We start from the raw sequence: 19,372 nt of genomic DNA, 5'->3' as shown, positions 1-19,372 counted from the left end.
GAGGGTAGGGATGTGCAGGAGTAATGGTGGATGGTGGCTGTGGAGTTATGGTGGATGGTGGGCGTTGTGCAGGAGTAATGGTGGATGGTGGCTGTGGAGTAATGGTGGATGGTGGGCGTGTACTGTAACCCTGGCTGGGCGGGGGGAGGTGATGTCAAGGGGGTGGAATGTCAGACACATGAAAGTGAAACTGTTCTACACAGGAACGTTCTCCACAGGGGTTGAGTGACAGATCTGGCTAAATATATAAGAGATATATATATATATATATACATATATATATATATAGATAGATAGATATATTTATTAGCATCTTGCACCTACAGTATATTAATAGCATCATCCCAGTAGATGTATTTTTTTCATACCTCATAATGTGGATTTTGATTTGTAGAATCTGTTCCCTCCGTCTGTATAAGACATAATAAACATTTTTTGCAAGCAAAACATAAAAGTATCAATATTAATGAATCATACCGCTACAGAAACAATACAGAGAATAATAACTGAGTGAGTGGCCAGTACAGGTTAACAAATCAGTAGGAGGAGTACAGACATACTGTAGTTAGCCAATCAGAAAACTCAGAAAAATTGAAATACATAAATAAATAAATCAGGGGCAACCAGAAAAGGCGGCCATTCGTCATCATAGTTATCTACATTCAGGACTCAGAGAGGCATACTGTACTTTCTGAGCGTAATTAAATTAAATTGAAATGTTCTAACTGTACTTGGCCGATGCTTATATAATGTTAATGATATTTTGGTACTTATGTAGTATCTGGGCGCCCGATTTAGAAATCGGTTCGGATCGGGCACATCGCATCGCATCACATGCGACCAAATCGGATGCGATGCGATGCGATGGACCCGATTTTTCCATAGGAATCAATGTTAAAATGTAATGAGTCCATTTTAACATGGAATTCAATGGGAAAAGGGGTCCTTTTCATACCCCTACTATCCAAGTGGGCATGGAGTTGGATATAAACCTGGTGCGAGCGTAGCGAGCCACCGAGCCCGAAGCGTGGCGAGCGTAGCGAGCCCCGCGAGGGGACACAGAATACCGTCCCCTCGCGGGGCTCGCTACGTTCGCCACAGGTTTATATCTAACTCCATGCCCACTTGGATAGTAGGGGTATGAAAAGGACCCATTTTTCCCATTGAATTCCATGTTAAAATGGACTCAGTTCATTTTAACATTGAATCCTATGGAAAAATCGGGTCATCGCATCGCATCGCATGCGATATGGTCGTATGCGATGTGATGCGATATCGCATCGCATCGCATCTGATTGTATGCCTTAACTTAAGGCATACAATCAAAAAATCAGGCGCCCAGATACTACATAAGTACCGATATTTTTTTTAACAAAGTGGTAAATATGTCATACTGTATCTTAGTAATTTCTGAGGGGCAAGCAGAACATTTTTTATCAATATATGGACAACGCTGATAATCTTTTATATGGCGTTCGACCCATTATTTCAGTTCTACAGTAGTTATCTTGTAGTGTATGATATGTTACAAGTTCAAGAATACACTGATAAACCAATACATTCTGACCCCTGTGATATCACAATTCAGTGGCGTAAGTTTGTCACAGTTGCCCGGAGGCAAGATATATATTGGTGCCCCCCCCCCCATCCTTATATAATATAATAGTGTATGTGTTTGTTCTGAAATATATGTGTTTTATATACACACACATATATATATCGAGAGAGAGAGAGTGAGAGAGAGAAAGAACACATATATTTCAGAAATCAGTTACAGGAGGGATATCAATGGCTTTCTATTAACTGGTTTATTAGTTTTTTAAACTAGCAGGGGAGGAGAGGTGCCCCCTTGGGAGCAGGAACCCTGTCACAATTACATTTAATATATGGACCCCGGTATCTCTGCACTGGGCTACCAAGAGGGTCCCAGTGCCCATTGCCCTGAGCCAGAACACTTTAGGTGAATGTGGTTTAAATGTTTGTAGCCCACCTTAAATTACAAACAGTTTCAAATTTTAAAACACAAACCACAAAAACCCCACAAATATAAACGATTATCTTTATGTTACATCCGCACTGCACACAATGTACCTTTGCTCTTCTCAGTATATTTTCATAAATGGGTCCTGATGGAATATTTGTATTCTCATAAACAGGAATATTTGGGGGGACATCTAGAAAAAAGCAAATGATAAATATTTATAAAAAGAATTGTGGAACTGTATGAATGTCATAGATCTCTCTCTCTCTCTCTCTCTCTGTACATACACAAAGAAGAATGGCACTCCAAATAATCCTCAAACTGTCAGATACCGGGGTGCGAAATCTGGATGTCAGGGGTGATCACTTAGACTTCCAATAAGCGACACAACACTGTCAATGCTGCCGTTTCTATTACCAACTATAATCTCCCTGAAACTAGTTTACAAAAGTAGGCAAGTATGGTGCTCCTTGACCTGTATCTCAGTACTGAGTTGCAGGCCGGGCAGTGATAGAGGCCCTGTGGAGGAGAGCGGCACCCTGACTGGGGGGAGGGGCTGGGTTTTGGGAGCTGCAGGGTGCTAGAGTGTACACAGAGAATGTACTACTTGTGGCTCTATTAATGCAGAGTTTATCATACTATTATACAGATCAGTAGTTCCATACTGTATGTGCATTACGTCCATGTGTGGCTTATCTCCTACAGCATAACCATGGTAGTGCGCCCAAAATGGCTGCCTTATTTGGTATGCCTGCGGATAGGATGAGAAACACATGGACTCGATGGTTACGGTGGGACACTAGCACTAGGACGCTGAAACCACCCATTTTGTGTTATCTCTTCTGGGCGTGACCTATTTGTCCCAAGGTAATCCTACGTTGTGCGCCCAAGATGGCTGCCGCTCCTGGTACCTTTTATGGTTGGAATATATAACCCATAGAAGTTATTACCCAAAATGTCTGCACTCTCTACGTTAAGTCATTCATTCTCTCTGTTTTCCAACTTCATGCAATTCTAATGCTTTTCTAATGCCTTTTATTGTATTTTAAGTGACTTTGAGCCCTATGGGAGAAAAGCGCTACATAAATAAAATTATTATTATATATTACATCTATGTTCGTATAAGCATGAAGAAATAAAGTATATTATAAATATAAATACAGTATATTATAAATAAGCCATAAGTACGTACTTTTCTTTACTATGAAGAACACAATGAGTGTAACGATAGCCACCCAGCGAGCACGCCTATCACGATACCGGCTATCTCCCCGCCATTCAGTCCAACATTCAGTCCACCAGGAGCAGCTACAGGATAAATAATAGAACTGTACATCAGGAATTTTCTTTTGATTTTACTTTAAAAAGATAACAGAAACAATGTTCAATTGAGTTTTATAGGGGAGGGGCTGGCATGCAGCCGAGTGCAGATATAGTGGGCACCGCCCCCAGGCTCTCCGCCCAGTGCAGCTGCCCCGCCCACTCTTTACACCGCTGGTAGCGCCTTTCTCCCTAGCCTATCCTCACTATACAGATCTCATACAGTGATTGCCTTGTATCCTGGCACTAATACTGTATAATATGTGCAAATTGTGTTGCACAGGAGGAAAACCCCACAGATCGCTCTTGCTTGGACTTTGCCTTGATAAAGCAGCAGTGATACCCATTACAGATAAGGCTGGAGAGGAAGTTGTTACATTATTACAATTACCTGTGACACATTGTATTCACTGCAGCCTCACAAATGTAAGAGTTTAGGAATGTTCAGATCCTGTAGCCATGACTGGGATGGCGTACGATACATTGTATGCAAAAGGACCGCATCCGGTGTATCATATGCTATCCTGCTACCGGGTGAGTTGGCGGGGTATCGCATGAGAGGTGATACCTTTGCATTAGTGTATAGGGGCCCTACGTATTTGATGGAGATAAAGTCCCAACCAGCTCCCAACTGTCATTTCTCAAACACAGCTTGTGGCATGGCAATTCGATAAACCAATGAGATCCTCTCTCTTCACTTTCTCACTGTCCATGGCTTAGTAAATCTCCCTCTAAGTTTGGATTTCAGATGTTACTATATAAATCTAGGCTGTATACTATTTACAATAAATGCCTGGTACTGGTGGACTTCTGTACATGATAATGTTTCTTTCAGTTATATAAATAATATCACTTACCCTTTGCTGTCACACTGAGTGTAAAGATGAAGGTGGCGTTTCCAATAACATTGTTGGCTCTGCATTCGTATTTCCCACTTTCTCCTGCAGTTACATCAGAGATCTGGAGACTGGATGTGTAGTCAGTAGAGATCACTGAGAATTTACCTCCATTTGGTACAGGAGTGTGATTTGCAAAGTACCAGGAGAACTTAGCAGGGAGGACCTTCGGTGTAGGAGCGCTGGTTCGGGACTGGGGTCCAGCTGTCAGAGTCACTGTCATTACTGCCGGCTGCCCCTCTTCCACTCTAGTGATTGTATTATTGTCATGTCCTGGAGCCTTTGGGGATCTGATGGAATACAATCAGAAGAACTAGGCTAAGTCACTTCATAGCGTTCCCTCATCCCGACCATCAATGTTCAGTTCTACCTGTAGCTTCATCTTGGCCCAAACATGTGGGAGGAGCTTCCGCTGTCTACAGGAGTATGGGTCATGACATGCGTTGGGTCAACCACTGAAGGTCGACACATGAAATTAGTCAACATGGCTAAGGTCGACACAAGCATTAGGTTAACAATGGGAAGGTTGACCGTCAACATTTTTCAATTTTTTTATTCAAATGTCGGCTCGAAAAAACATAAAAAACTCAGGTCAGCCTTTTGACTTTCGACCTTCCAACCCTGTTCACCTTAGCCATAAACTGTGTCGAGAAGGAGTAGACTCTACGTGATGGGGCACTCATGTTTTTTTTTTTTTTAATTTTTTTTTTTAATTTTATTTTATAAGATCATTTTAAAAACATCTCGGTTATGTTCACAGACAGGTAAGTGGGAAAATGTGAGTGTAACATCCTGACTGTTTGTGGCTGACAATTGGTCGGATACTAGGTCCTGTAATCCACAATCTTCAAACGGCTGTATTAGGGATGGCCATCATTGCCATTGCCATGGATGGCTGCCATCGATGGCAATAGTGCAACTGGCCATCGATAGTGTGAAACTATGCAATGAATGGCGATCCATATTTTTACCTTTATATTTATCGATTGTCATCCATTTTGTTTGACTGATTGGCCTGTGGGCCAATAAAAACATGGGGGCGAGGCTTCATGTGTGTTGGGGGCGGAGCTATACTGCGTGTCCCGGCACTTTGAAAAAACAAAAGCAGAGCATCAGTTTTGCTGTGCCATCGATGGAGGGAAACCATCTGGTTCTCCCCCCATCGGTGGTAAAAGTATTCAACATCGGCCATAAACCATCGATGGTCGATGGCCATCCCTAGGCTGTATTCGTGAATTAATATTCAGTTACAGACTGGTGAGATCTGTTCACTATGAACATAAAGCAAAATTATTAAGGGGATGTTTAGGGACCCAAAAGTAAAGGTTAATTTATAGGAACCGTGTCCTATTGGTGCAGTCCCTGAGTCCAGTCAACCTTAGCCCTATCGACCTTCAGTAGTCGACCCAGTGCATGTCAACCTAATGAACGTATCCCATCTACAGCGACCTGTTATTACCCCTATATTACACTATAATGTACGTTACCTCCATAGATCATATACACTTGGAGGTTTAGTTAAAATTTGGATAAGAATATTGAATAGAACAAAGGATGACATCACTCTTACATCTTGGACTATGACATCACAGCCATCGGTGATGGAACAGTTATATAAAAGTGCAGTAACAGATTCACAATACAGCTTATTATTATGATATCCATGTTTATCTCACCAATCAGCAGTATACAGCTTGAGGTTCTCCCCATCTGATCCCCCAGGCAGGTCAGATTAGATCCTTGGACATTACTTTCTGAAGTCAAATTCCTGCTCACTTGGTTTTGATTGGTCTCTATTGTGTTACTAAATATCATGGTCACGTTGGCTGGAGGTTCCCCTCCCGACCAGGAGCAGGTGAGCTGGAGACTCTGACTGTAAGGTTGTGCGAGACATTGAATGCCCTCTGCTGGGCGCCCTGCGAGAAGAATTGAAGATGAGTAATTAGTATACTGAGATTTAAATACAATTATTTGACCTTCTGCATTATTAGATATATGTGCCCGGGCTCAGGGGTGCGCATTGTACATTATTATTACTAACTGAGCCTCTAGCTCAGGCGTGTCCAACCTGCGGCCCTCCAGCTGTTGTGAAACTACACATCCCAGCATGCCTTGCCATAGTTTTAGCATTCCCTAATAGTAAAACTGTGGCAAGGCATGATGGGACGTGTAGTTTCACAACAGCTGGAGGGCCATAGTTTGGACATACCTGCTCTTGATGATATCTGCTGTCCTCAATACGTGTCATGGTAGAGAGGGTGAACTGCAAGCGATCAGAAAAAGATGCAGGAGGTGAATCCTGGCAGGCATCATGCACTACGGAAAATATGCATGTGCACATAGGCGAATCTAGAATTATGGTAATGGGAGGATACAATAGCAGGGGGACCATTGCGTGGCAGCACAACAAAAAGGGGCTTGGCCTCATGGGAAGGACACGTGGTATCACAAAAAGGGGTGTGGTATTACACTTTAGACCATATACAGTAATGCCTATTCCACATTTTAGCAAACTCCGTAATACACATTACACATAAAGCCACACGCCGTAATGCCAATTACACATAAGGCCACACACCATAATGCCCATTACACATTGTGCCACACATCATGATGCCCATTACATACTATATAACAAACCGTAATGCCCATTACATATTTGCCACATAAGTACTGCTTACCTACGTGCTCATTGCTAGGGGGTTCTTGCTTGATGGCACCATAGTACCCATTACACATGATGCCGCACACCATAATACCCATTACACATGATGCTGCACACCATAGTACCCATTACACATGATGCCACGCACCATAGTACCCATTACACATGATGCTGCACACATAATGTCCCTTACACATGATGCTGCACACGTAATGCCCCTTACACATGATGCTGCACACCGTAATTCCCCTTACACATTAAGCCACACATTATGCGTAATGCCCCCACATACCGCCACTTGTAGTGTCCCTTAAGCAATGCCCCCAAAAGTGCCACTTCCTGTAAATTTTTATATAAGCCTTCGCTGCTGCTGCAGGGAGAGATGGAGAGCGGTGCAGCTGCTTCTATTGGGAGAGGAGCAGAGCGCAGCGCAGAGCACGCTCCCACTCCCCTCCTGGTGTCCCCTCTAGCCGAGTGGATATTTGAAATATTGCGCGCGCTGTTGTTGTGCGTGACGTTGGGGGAGCACGCCGGGCACTGGCACCACATGATTAAAGGGGGGGGGGGGGGGGCGGGCTGAGGTGAAAGCGGGGAGAAGAATTGGAGCGGAAGGTGCAGGGGTGACAGTCATTGACAGCTGGGCAGAGAGCAGGGGGCTGCCCGGCTGTATTCAGAGCACTGCAGGTCACAGCTGTTTGAAATAATACCCCTTTCACAACAGAAAATGCAGGGATTTACCGGGGAATATGCTCCCGTGAAACTGGGCTGTTTGGTTCCAGAGAAATCTGCCCTCAAACAACAGTCATGAAACAACATTTAAAAAATGAAAAAAAAAAAAAAAAAAAAAACGGTTTAACCTCAATATTCCTGGAACCAATTAACCCATATGGATCCAGCCTGGTATCAGATTGAAGGCCCAGCGATTTGGGTTCGACTGAGATCAATCTCGAGCTTCAGTGATGCCGAAGGGGGAACTGGCAGCCATTTAACCGGGTGGGGGTCGGAATTAGCGGGTCCCATGTTATCCTATAGGGAAAACGTTCCAGTTTTGCCTGGCAGTATCTCCGGTTCCCAGGGGGCTAGAGACACGGGGCTGGGCTCGTTGGAAAGCCCAATCCCTCAGCTACAAAATGGGTGGTCCGGTGCACCCCTGGACCACCCCCTAGATTCGCCTATGTATGTGCAGTCTGTCGATAATCGGCCACCATACGAATTCACAGCTGTGTGAACAGGTCTGAATCGGGCCTACTGGATCATGCATAATCCAGATTAGCAGTGGTACAAGTCATCTGGTGATTATAATCTAATTGTCTGATACTATATATTTGTTAATGTCCATTCAGCGGTGTACGTGTGATACTCTGTATAACATGGGTTATACGGTATACCGAGCGGGGGTTTGGATCATTTGGTCTACAGCATGATGGTCGACACTCATTAGGTCCACACCATTAGGTCGACATGGGAAAAGGTCGACAAGGGTCTAGGTCGACATGGTTATACAGTAGGTCAAAAGGCCTTTAGTTTGACAGGTCATTAGTTCGACAATGTCTAGGTCAACAATCAAAAAGTCGACATGGGGTCTTTCACAGTTTTTTTACATGAATGTCAACACAGTCAACATGGACACAGTTTAAAGTGCACGGCTCGACACACAATTTTTTTCTCCCACCACGGCTTGGCACACATCGGCTCAAAAAACTGTTAAAAACCCCATGTTGACCTTTTGACTGTCGAACTAATGACCTGTCAAACTAATGACCTTTCGACCTAGACCCATGTCGAGCTTTTCCCATGTCAACCTAATGGTGTCGACCTAATGGCTGTCGACCATCATGCTGTAGACCAGGTGTCCTCAAACTATTTTGCTCTGGGACCCCATTAGACAATAAAAAGTATTACGGGACCCCAGCAAGTTACTGCAGAAGGTCATCACATCACATGTGTAGTCAGCAGACAGCACATACATGGCAGCATTGTGGAGCCCAGAGTGATGGGAGGAGTCTGATATACCATAACCCATCACATCACACGTGTAGTCAGCAGACAGCACATACAGTACGTGGCAGCATTGTGGAGGCACAGAGTGATGGGAGGAGTCTAATATACCATAACCCATCACATCACACGTGTAGTCAGCAGACAGCACATACATGGCAGCAATGTGGAGGCACAGAGTGATGGAAGGAGTCTAATATACCATAACCCATCACATCACATGTGTAGTCAACAGACAGCACATACATGGCAGCATTGTGGAGGCACAGAGTGATGGGAGGAGTCTAATATACCATAACCCATCACATCACACGTGTAGTCAGCAGACAGCACATACATGGCAGCAATGTGGAGGCACAGAGTGATGGAAGGAGTCTAATATACCATAACCCATCACATCACATGTGTAGTCAGCAGACAGCACATACATGGCAGCATTGTGGAGGCACAGAGTGATGGGAGGAGTCTAATATACCATAACCCATCACATCACACGTGTAGTCAGCAGGCAGCACATACATGGCAGCATTGTGGAGGCACAGAGTGATGGGAGGAGTCTAATATACCATAACCCATCACATCACACGTGTAGTCAGCAGGCAGCACATACATGGCAGCATTGTGGAGGCACAGAGTGATGGGAGGAGTCTAATATACCATAACCCATCACATCACACGTGTAGTCAGCAGGCAGCACATACATGGCAGCATTGTGGAGGCACAGAGTGATGGGAGGAGTCTGATATACCATAACCCATCACATCACACGTGTAGTCAGTGGACAGCACATACATGGCAGCATTGTGGAGGCACAGAGTGATGGGAGGAGTCTGATATACCATAACCCATCACGTCACATGTGTAGTCAGTGGACAGCACATACATGGCAGTATTGTGGGGGCACAGAGTGATGGGAGGAGTCTACAATAAAAGACAATTCAACAGATCTTTCAGGCTCCTTAAATCACTGACAGAGATTAGAAAAGTCATCAACCTGATGGTCAGCAACATGGAGTCGCGACCCCATGCTGACGAGGTTGGGACCCACTTTGGGGTCAGGACCCACGGTTTGAGAACCGCTGCTGTAGACCAAATGACCGCATCCCCCGAGCGGGTACGGTGATAATGGGAATGTGTGGTCTGGTTGGGCAGACATGTACAAGTATTTAAATATAAAATCCTAATCCCACTCACCAACCTATATTCTTCTTTCACATTGTATTTTTTACTCGGGCGGTGGAGTAAAGCAGTGAAGTGAAGGAGAGCTGGCGGGCGGAGGGGGGCAGCGGCGGGGGCAGAATTTGAAAAACAACAGTTTAAAACACTGGGCAGCCCTCTGACTGGCTGAGAGAGCTCTCAGTCAATCAGAGGCCTCACATTAAGAGGCAGCTGATTGGCTGAGAAAGCTCTCTCAGCCAATCAGAGGGCCACCAACTGTTTTAAACTTGCATTGTAGAGAATGAGCGCTAAAAGAAATTGTTAGATGGGAGAGAATTAAGAATAGTGGAGAAAGCGGCAGAAAAAAGCAAAAAGCACCTGTAAGGGAAAACTTGTTAGTGTATGTTTACGCTCCTTTATAGGAGTGTTAGCGATGTCCGTGGGGAGTCCTGACACTGTCCCTACCTCTATCCAGGCTCTGTGTGCGGTGTGGGAGCTGACGGCGGTAGTTGTAAAAGCCACTCCGCTCTGTCACTTTCACTCCTTCAGCGCGTGTCAGAGCTGCTGGATGAAGATGTCACTGGGCTTGATCTGGGTAACAGGGTGAGGCGGTCAGGTTCTTCTCTCCTCCACGGGCAGCAGGATCAACGCGTTTCATGCGTCAAGCGCACTTTTTAAAGATATTTTATGACATGCTGCTGCCTGCCGCTGTCCACTAACTGAGCACTGGATGCGAGTCAGTCGCTGCTTGGATGGGGCCATGGAAGAGATGACAAATCCCCCCCACTGATTCAATTGACTGTACACATAGCTGGCTATTGGCTACTGTGTACAGGATGGGTGGGCGGATGGGCGTGCTAGGGCGGCCTGGGGGGGGGGCACCACACACTTTTTGGCAGGGGGGAGCAAAATTTATAGTTACGCCACTGCCACGGACATCGCTAACACTCCTATAAAGGAGCGTAAACATACACTAACAAGTTTTTCCCTTACAGGTGCTTTTTGCTTTTTCCTGCCGCTTTCTCCGCTATTCTTAATTCTCTCCCATCTTACAATTTCGTTTAGCGCTCATTCTCTACAATGCACATTTATTAAACCTATTCAGCTGCTTTTTCAAAGTTTTTTAGCGCAAGTGAATCCTCCCAATTGCACTAACTGTTAATAAACCTTCACAGCACTAGGCTACAGCGACGGCCGCCGCAAGTGCTCCTGCCTTCCGCATGTGATCGCTCATGCAATTTGACAGATGTCATGTGCAGAATATAAGATCTATCGGCGCGACATTCGACCGGCGGGCCAGCACATTGCGTCATGTGACCCATTCGACATGCATACAATCCTTTCATTTATCGCACAGATGTGGTAGAAATCAAAGCATTGTATGCAATATCGCCTACACCAACTAGGTCGACAAGCATTGGGTCGACACTACTAGGTGGACAGGCAGCAAGGTTGACATGGGTCTAGGTCAACATGGGTCAAGGTCAACATGTGTCAAGGTCGACATGGGTCTAGGTCGACAGGACATTAGGTCAAGACAAGCATTAGGTCGACTTGGGCAATGTTGACAGTCAAAAGGTGGACATGGGGTTGTCGACCTTACTGCCTGTCGACCTAGTGGTGTTGACCCAATGCTTGTCGACCTAGTTGGTGTAGACCTAATGACCGTATCCCGCCTAGTGTATGGGCACCATATCACTATCATTGCTGCTGTTATAATGTCTAGAATCAGGGCCCAGGTCAAAATAGTAACTCAACAACTAAATTCTGAGGTTACACTCAGAGTTGTAGCTAAATTACCACTGTCAAACACAACAGCCAATGATAGAAATGTTTTACAGCACACAGCAATACTCACAAGCCAGGGCCAATCTCACTGCAGGACTGGTCTCATTGTTTGCCAAGTTAGATCCTGTACAAGTGAATTGTCCACTGTCCTTCCTGGAGACAGGGCTGATGGTGAGATTGGAGTTAGGGGGAGAGCCGCTCTGTGTAATGATATGTGATGGATGCTGGGTCCCACCCAATAGTTCTCCATTCAGTCGCCAGGAGAAAGTGACGGCTGAGCCTTGGGCGGAGCAATGCAGAGACACAGAATCCTCTCCCTCCCAGAGCAGGTCTGATGTGTTACTGCGCAGCGTCACCGCGGAGACCGCAGCTGCAATCCAGAGACAGAATAAGGTGGCAGAACAAAGTAGGAAACTAATAGGTAAATAATAAATACATAATATGTACTTTATTCAGTACATGAGTGGAGTATATGCCCTGATTCTGGTTAGCACACAAAAGCAAATTCTCTCTCTAATGCAGTCTTTTTCAACCTGTGTGCTGCGGCCAGTTCACAGGTGTGCCGCCAGGCCGTGATTCACAGCGACTCACCAATTAGTCGCCGGCAGCGCTGGAGCCTGTCACTGTAAATAGTGACATGCAGGGGGTAGGTGGCTCGGGCTTGTGTGCGTGTGCGGCGCCGCTGTCTGGAGCCGACGCCGGGACGTGCCTATGCGTAGCAGCCAGGTGCCAGGCACGTCAGATCAGCCTGTGCGCTCTGCAGGCGCATCCCGGCACATGCACAAAAGGCTCCCACGGCGGTGTGGTTCTGTCGGCATCATCTATGGGACAGGTGCGTGGAATAACTAATGAGGGGCATTTGTGTGTGGAATTTCTAAGGGGGAGCTGGTGCTTGGAATATCTAAGGGGGGGGGGGAGGGCATAATTTGATATTATATGTATTATATTTGATTAAAAACGGTTGGTGTGCAATTTTAAAGTCTTGCCCGGTGTGCCGCGAGCTGAAAAAGATTGAAAATCACTGCTCTAATGGACAAAACAATGTGAACTGCAGGTGGGGCAGATGTAACGTGCAGAGAGAGTTAGATTTGGGTGGGGTTTGTACTTCAAACTGATAGCTATATTGCCATACCACCCAACTTTGCGAATTCTGCAGGTGGGAAGCTGCTGCTGGGCGCCGTAGGTGCGTTTATTCCCCGCTGCTTAGCAGCTGACAGGGGGGGACTCCCAACAGCCCCCCCACACCGCGGGACACTGCCGCCCGCGGGTGGGACAGCGGGACAGGCCTGATAATAGGGACTGTCCCGCTAAAATTGGGACTGTTGGGAGGTATGATATTGCAGGCTAAAAAAAAGCAGCCAGTATTTACCCTGCACAGAAACAATATAACTCACCCAAATCTAACTCTCTCTGCACATGTTAAATCAGCCCCACCTGCAGTGCACATGGTTTTGTCCATTAGAGAGAGAATTTGCTTTTGTGAGTGAACCAGAATCAGGCCCATAATGTATCCTGTTCTTCATAGGAGACAAAACCCATGTTTCAGGACTGTCCCACTGTGCAGATTAGTGTAATGCAGCTATCAAACAGCAAACACTGTAGTAACAAAGCAGAGAGACAGCTACATTAATATATAATATTGCATGGGCGGCCAAACCTGTCCTCAAGATCTACAAACAGTGCATGTATATCAGGCAACCTGGGGATCTATAGTAGGAATGAATGCAGCATGTTCGAAATGTGACAGTTAGTAATGACTGCACCTGTGCACCAGCTAGGGAGTCTGGGTAATGTGACAGTTAGTAATGATTGCACCTGTGCACCAGCTAGTTGATTAAAAAACGTGGTAGATCTCAGGGACCGGATTGGCCAGCCCTGCTCTATTTACTAACATTCTCTATTTCCATGTATTACTCACCGGCCAGGCTGAGCTGTACGCCATTGCTGGTAATGTTGTTTGCAAGGTTTGTAGCTGTGCAGGTGAAGGCTCCGTTATCATTGGCTGAGACGGGGCTGATAATCAGGGTGGAGTTATCCTCGGTGAGACGGTATCGGGGGTCCTGAGGCAGTGCTGCCCCCTTAAGGCTCCAGGAGAAGCTGACATTTGTACCGGCACTAGAACAGTGCAGCGAAGTTGAATTAATTCCAGGCCAGACCAGCAAGTCTGATGTGTTACTGGTCAGGATCACCCAGGAGACCGGCTCTGGTGATGACATCACAAAGATCACATTGCACAAGACCAGCATACCCAAAATTCTTACATCACACAGCAATAAAGCCTAATTATATCAAATTTCGCAATAGCTGTGCGTTTTCCAGGTTGGCTTGGCCTTTTAAATTTTGCCCATACAGGTGCGGGAACCCACTTGCACTCACAGAATTCTTTATATGTTGTGACAAGATGCATAAAAAACTATTTTCAAGAATTAAGGATTACTGACACACTGTGGTTGACACCCCCTGACATCACAGACTCCACAGCTGGTGCCTTAAGATGCATACACACTGAGCGATTTTTTGCCCGTCCAATCAATTTTCCTGGGGGTGGCCGACTTTGCATAGTACATCGCTATGGAAAGCCATCCACCCTTTCCAGGGCTGGATTAAGCCTTCGGGGGACCTGGGTCACTTTAGACAGGGGGTCCCCCTCCCACTTGTTATTACTGGCCACAAACTGTACAGAAGAATATTACACTGTCAAAACACAGAGTAAAGGCAGTATAAACTTGGTCAATGGGTAACTGCAGAGAGGGGGATTAATATAAACACACACACACATATATATATATATATATATATATATATATATATTTTACCACATGAAAAGCCTGTGTTTGTCCCTCTGTACCTTACTCTGTAGGAGCCCTGACAGGCTCAGCACTGTCTCTGATTAAAAACCCTCCCATGACGAGGCCGCTGCTGCTGTCCTCCATGGACGCTGCTGCTGTACTCCATGGGCCTGAGAAGTATATGATGAGCTCCAACAAGCAGAGCTCAGCACAAGCTGCAAAACTACCCCATGCCCATGCATGAAACTTTTAGCTTAAAAAAAAAATATATAGATTTTTTTTATACATGCCAACCACAGTGGGCCCCTAGATAGAGGGGAGCCAAGGGTACTAACCCCCTGAGCCCCCTTAATCTGGCCCTGACCCCATCACTAATCTGGCAAAACGGGGCTGCTTTCAGCTCAAAATCACCCAGTGTGTATGGGCCTTTAGAGGTAGTTTTCATTTCCCCTTTCATCTTCATCCTCTGCACCAATCAGAAGACAGATAGGGCTGATGAATTAGCAGGGGAGTCTCTCTGCTAATCGCAGTCTGGACTGGCAGTCCTGGGGGAGAAACCACCACCCGTTGGTACTAGCTGTTCAGCATGTGATAAGCAGAGAGTGCTTCCTATGGGTAGGCAATGGTATTCATGTACAGTATTGGGGACTGGGAGCCTGGTGTGTTGGATTTCCCTTCGGCCTGCAGCTGTTTGGTCGAAATGAGCCACTGAGTCACTTTAATGAAACGATACAATGATCACTAGTATATGAGTCAGCTCATGTATATGTCACTGCTTGAGGTCTATTATTTTACTAAAGTGATAATAACGTTTAGTTATAAATTTGTGACTGGTCGTTGGACTGCGGGCCACCAATAATGCAAATTTACTATTTTTATAGATGAGTCACCCTTTGGCGTTGTCTACAATATGAATATCTCTCCAAACTGTCAACAAGCTCACAATGTTGACATGTGAAATGTCAACATTGTTAGGATACCAATGGTTATGATTAGGCTTCATCTAAGGTTTAGTCACTTGGGGGTTTGGGGTTAAGGATAGTGGTAGAAATACTCGCTGGAATGCTGCAACATCACTTGTCCTCACCAGAAGGTTAGGCCCAAAGGGGAAGGTTAGGGGTATGCTAAGGGGGGAAGGGGGAGGGTCAGGTTTGGGCACTAGGGGGAGTAAGATAAGGGTTAGGGATAATAGTAAAAATACTCTTCGGAATGCTGCAGCATCACAGGTCACTACCGGAACCCCTATTGAAGAACCACTAGAACCAGGAAGAAGATACTGGAGACTCCGCTGCTGCTGGGAGTAGGTAAGAGACTACGAGATCACCAGGGATGGTTTGTAAACAGTTCCTCATGTGGACATAACATCCAGGTAAGCATGATTAATGTCAACATGGTCTTTGTCGACATGCATGCTCCATGTGGACAGTTTGAATCTGTCGACATGATTACTGTCAACATGATAAAGGCAACAAGTCAAACCACACCTGTTATGTGCCGAAGATTGCATAGAACAATGATTAGAACCCACCAGGCCTGTTGAGTCAGGTCTTCTGCCAGTTATCAGGCTCTGTACATTATGACCATACTGGTAACTTACAAACACATCAGTAGGTCTCAGATTTCCTAAAAAAACACCTTCACTGCCAAAAGTTCTGTGTCCCAGCAATAACATAAACTAGCTCAGTAGGAAGTACTGTAATAAGAAATAGGCACAGGGATAGAACCACATTGTATGACGTAGCACCAATGGCTAATTCTGGGGCAGCAATTCCAGTGTTGGCTTTGGCTAATACTGGATGGAAAATGAAATCCTTATCATAGTGAAGGCATGTTCTACCGCTGGGTACAAGTCCCCCAGTCTATGCTATGACTGGGTAAATTTACTAAGATGGGAGTTTTATTGAAGATGCAACCAATGATGTTCTCTCAATTATCTTCTAGAATGTGCTAAATAAATAAATAGTATAATCTGATTGGTTGTCCATAGAACCATCCCATCTTCAATAGAACTCCCATCATAGTAAATTAACCATCATCTTTTACCTTTTCTTCATGTAAATCTGCTTAAGCTTCCTACTGTATGTACCTGGTAGGTAGTTTGGATAACTGGGGAAGAACGCTGCATCTTAGCTTTGCTCCCTGAGTTTATGGCTTCATGATTGTTACATTCAGTTCCTCATTCATCAGACTCTTACCTATTACATACATATACACAGCGTTACTGCTCCTGGTGCTGACCGGGTTCTGGATGGTGCAGGTGTAGGTACCAGTGTCACCCCCTGTGATTGGCTGGAAGTACAGGAATGCCCCCCTGCAGGTCACATGGGGCTTAGAGCAGACGTCCTCCTTGTCCCTATGGAAAGTGTAGCTGGTTACATTCTGACTGCCAGAGTCACAGCGGAGGGTCACGTTCCTGCCGGCAATAAGACCACCTGATGCATTGACCCTGAGATCTGGATCAGTGAGGGCAGCTGGAACACAACAGAACATTAGTGGTGGTTGCTGAAACCCGGCATCTGTTCTTCTGGGGTACAAGAAAACTTGGTTCTCCCGTCTGACATTACTTTAACTTAATGATATCAGCCAAAATGTTATGCTAATTAATTCTGATTTAATTTCTACAGAAAACATTTTGGGCGGGATTCTCTAAAATCCGCAGCCCAGTATCGCCGGCATTCGCATTTCTAATGACCGCATATTCTCTAAAATATGCGGTCATTAACGCAAGGGACAGCTCTTGCGATAAGAGCTGTCCCTTGCGATGCGGCGCCGTTGCTGGACTTCCGGGTCTATGACCCGGGAGTCCGTCTGCGCATGCGCAGACTGACGCGCCGGCCGCAGGGCATGCTGGGAGGGATCCGTGACGGATCCCTCACACACCGCTGCGGTAAGAAGCCCATAGGCTTCTGCAGGGAACCGCCAGCTTTTGCTGGCGATTCCCTCCGCAGCGCTGACACTGCGGAGGGAGGTTAGAGAATACAGAAATGCGGTAAAAACCCCGATAACGGGATTTTTACCGCATTTCTTTGATAGAGAATCTCGCCCTTACACCACTGCATATTAAATCAAAAAGTATTTATTAATATACCAAAAGTGTTTGTGGTACTTGTTTCTTAGCACGTCGCCCCCCGATTTCCATCGAAGTGCATCGCATCGCATGCAATATAGCGGCATGCAATGCAATTTTTAATTGTACAAGCACCCTGATGGGTGCTTACAATGTTAAATGCACCCCCATTGTCAACGCCACCCCCACGATCAACGCCAACCTGAAGCGTGGCGAGCGCAGCGAGGCTGCGGTACGTGTCCTCCGACCTTTTCATACCCCCACTATCCACGACGGCGTGGAGTTTATTTTAGATAGTGTGGCGAGCGCAGCCATGGCTCTTTCAGCCTGGTGCTGGTTACGGCAGTGGGGGGGGACCCCATGCTGTTTTTTTAAAACGAGTTAAATCGGGTACCCCTTTCCTACTGCAGACAAAATGGCTTTCAAACGGGTAAAACACTGCTTTTACACGTTTAACAAATACCGGTATTTGTTAAACGGGTAAAGCAACCTGGAGCATTCCCAATGCAGCTCTACCCGTTTAAAAAGTCTAAAAAAATGGCAAATTACCATTTAAGAGCTGCAGTGGGAAAGGGGTATCTGACACCCTGGTAAACTCCGCTCACCAGGCTCCATGAAGCAGCATGGCAGACACAGCAACAACCCAACCCTGCATGTGGTAGCTTCCTATTGGAAGCTGCTACTGCTCATCATACACAGAGCTGGATTCTCATTCCCCTCTTGGGCTGCCAAGTACATGGAGCAATGACAGCAATAGCCAGGGCTGCCAAGAGAAATCCTGGGCCCCGGTACAACAGCGTCACGGGGCCCCCCATAAGTGGCAAGCAACAGAAAAGAGGTGTGGCCATTAAAGGATATAGGGGTGTGTACCACACCATATACCCTTTATGCAACACAATAGTAGACCCCTTATACTTGCCCCTTACACATTATGCTACACAAAATTCAAATCGATTACTTGCCGCCCCGTTCGTATGCAGCAGTGTGGACAGAAGCGTGGGGTGGTGGATATGGGTTGCGCCCATGGGAGTAAGGGGTAGTGGCCACGGATGGGCAGATAGCGGCAGGGTCCCTGCGGAGGATGGGAACTAGGTAATAGCTCCCATCCTCCGCAATGTGTTCCGATTGGCTGGAGACCAACCAATCGGTGAAAGGACCTTCTGATTGGTTATCCTTCTGGATAAAACATGTGCAGAGTGTGGCTGGGAGCACTCTCCTTGAGAAAGACCGTAGGGATGGTCGAAAGCGCGCTTGGAGTTCCCAGCTACCATTAGAGGGGACGTCTTGAGAGGACTTTGGACTTTTTACCTACCTGCCTGTCTGTGGAGGCCGATCCCGGGTTGACCTCCTCTAAAAAGTGCAGATAGAGAGCTGTGTTCGTCCAGTTCTCCACCAGCTGTGGTAATTAGCCATTGTTTTATCATTTGTCCCCCTTTTTTTAACGTCGTATTTTGTGTTTTGAAAAATAAAAGTGGAGTTGCACTATATCTGTTCCCTCATTTTTGGGTATTCTCTGGAGCGAACCCCTTTGGGAACAAGCTATCTGGCCCTTTGGCATCCTCCACGGAGAATTTGATTAGCATTGCTATTGTGTTCCAATTTGGGAGAAGAGGAGACGCCACCCACCAGGAGGGACGTACGGTATTGTGGTTCAATACTATTAGCTTTGTCCAGTATTGGGAGAAGACAACCTGAATGAGGGCCATAGCC

General features: G+C 46.0%; 1 protein-coding gene across 1 annotated transcript; it reads right to left on the bottom strand.

The window, feature by feature from the left end:
• Nucleotides 1-5,433: 5,433 nt before the first annotated feature.
• Nucleotides 5,434-19,086, bottom strand: LOC146042351 (cell adhesion molecule CEACAM8-like). Its single transcript, XM_083162331.1, has 6 exons — nucleotides 18,975-19,086; nucleotides 16,791-17,066; nucleotides 13,725-14,009; nucleotides 11,877-12,176; nucleotides 5,874-6,113; nucleotides 5,434-5,468 (listed from the first exon to the last, which is right to left on the bottom strand). The coding sequence occupies exons 1-6, from the start codon at nucleotides 19,084-19,086 to the stop codon at nucleotides 5,434-5,436; spliced, it is 1,248 nt and encodes a 415-aa protein (XP_083018457.1).
• Nucleotides 19,087-19,372: the final 286 nt, after the last annotated feature.

Source organism: Crinia signifera, chromosome 19, assembly GCF_055691185.1.
Source record: "Crinia signifera chromosome 19, ASM5569118v1, whole genome shotgun sequence".
In the NCBI taxonomy this organism is placed as follows: domain Eukaryota; kingdom Metazoa; phylum Chordata; class Amphibia; order Anura; family Myobatrachidae; genus Crinia; species Crinia signifera.
Note: the sequence above shows the minus strand (reverse complement) of the source record. Positions and strands in the feature narration are given on the sequence as shown.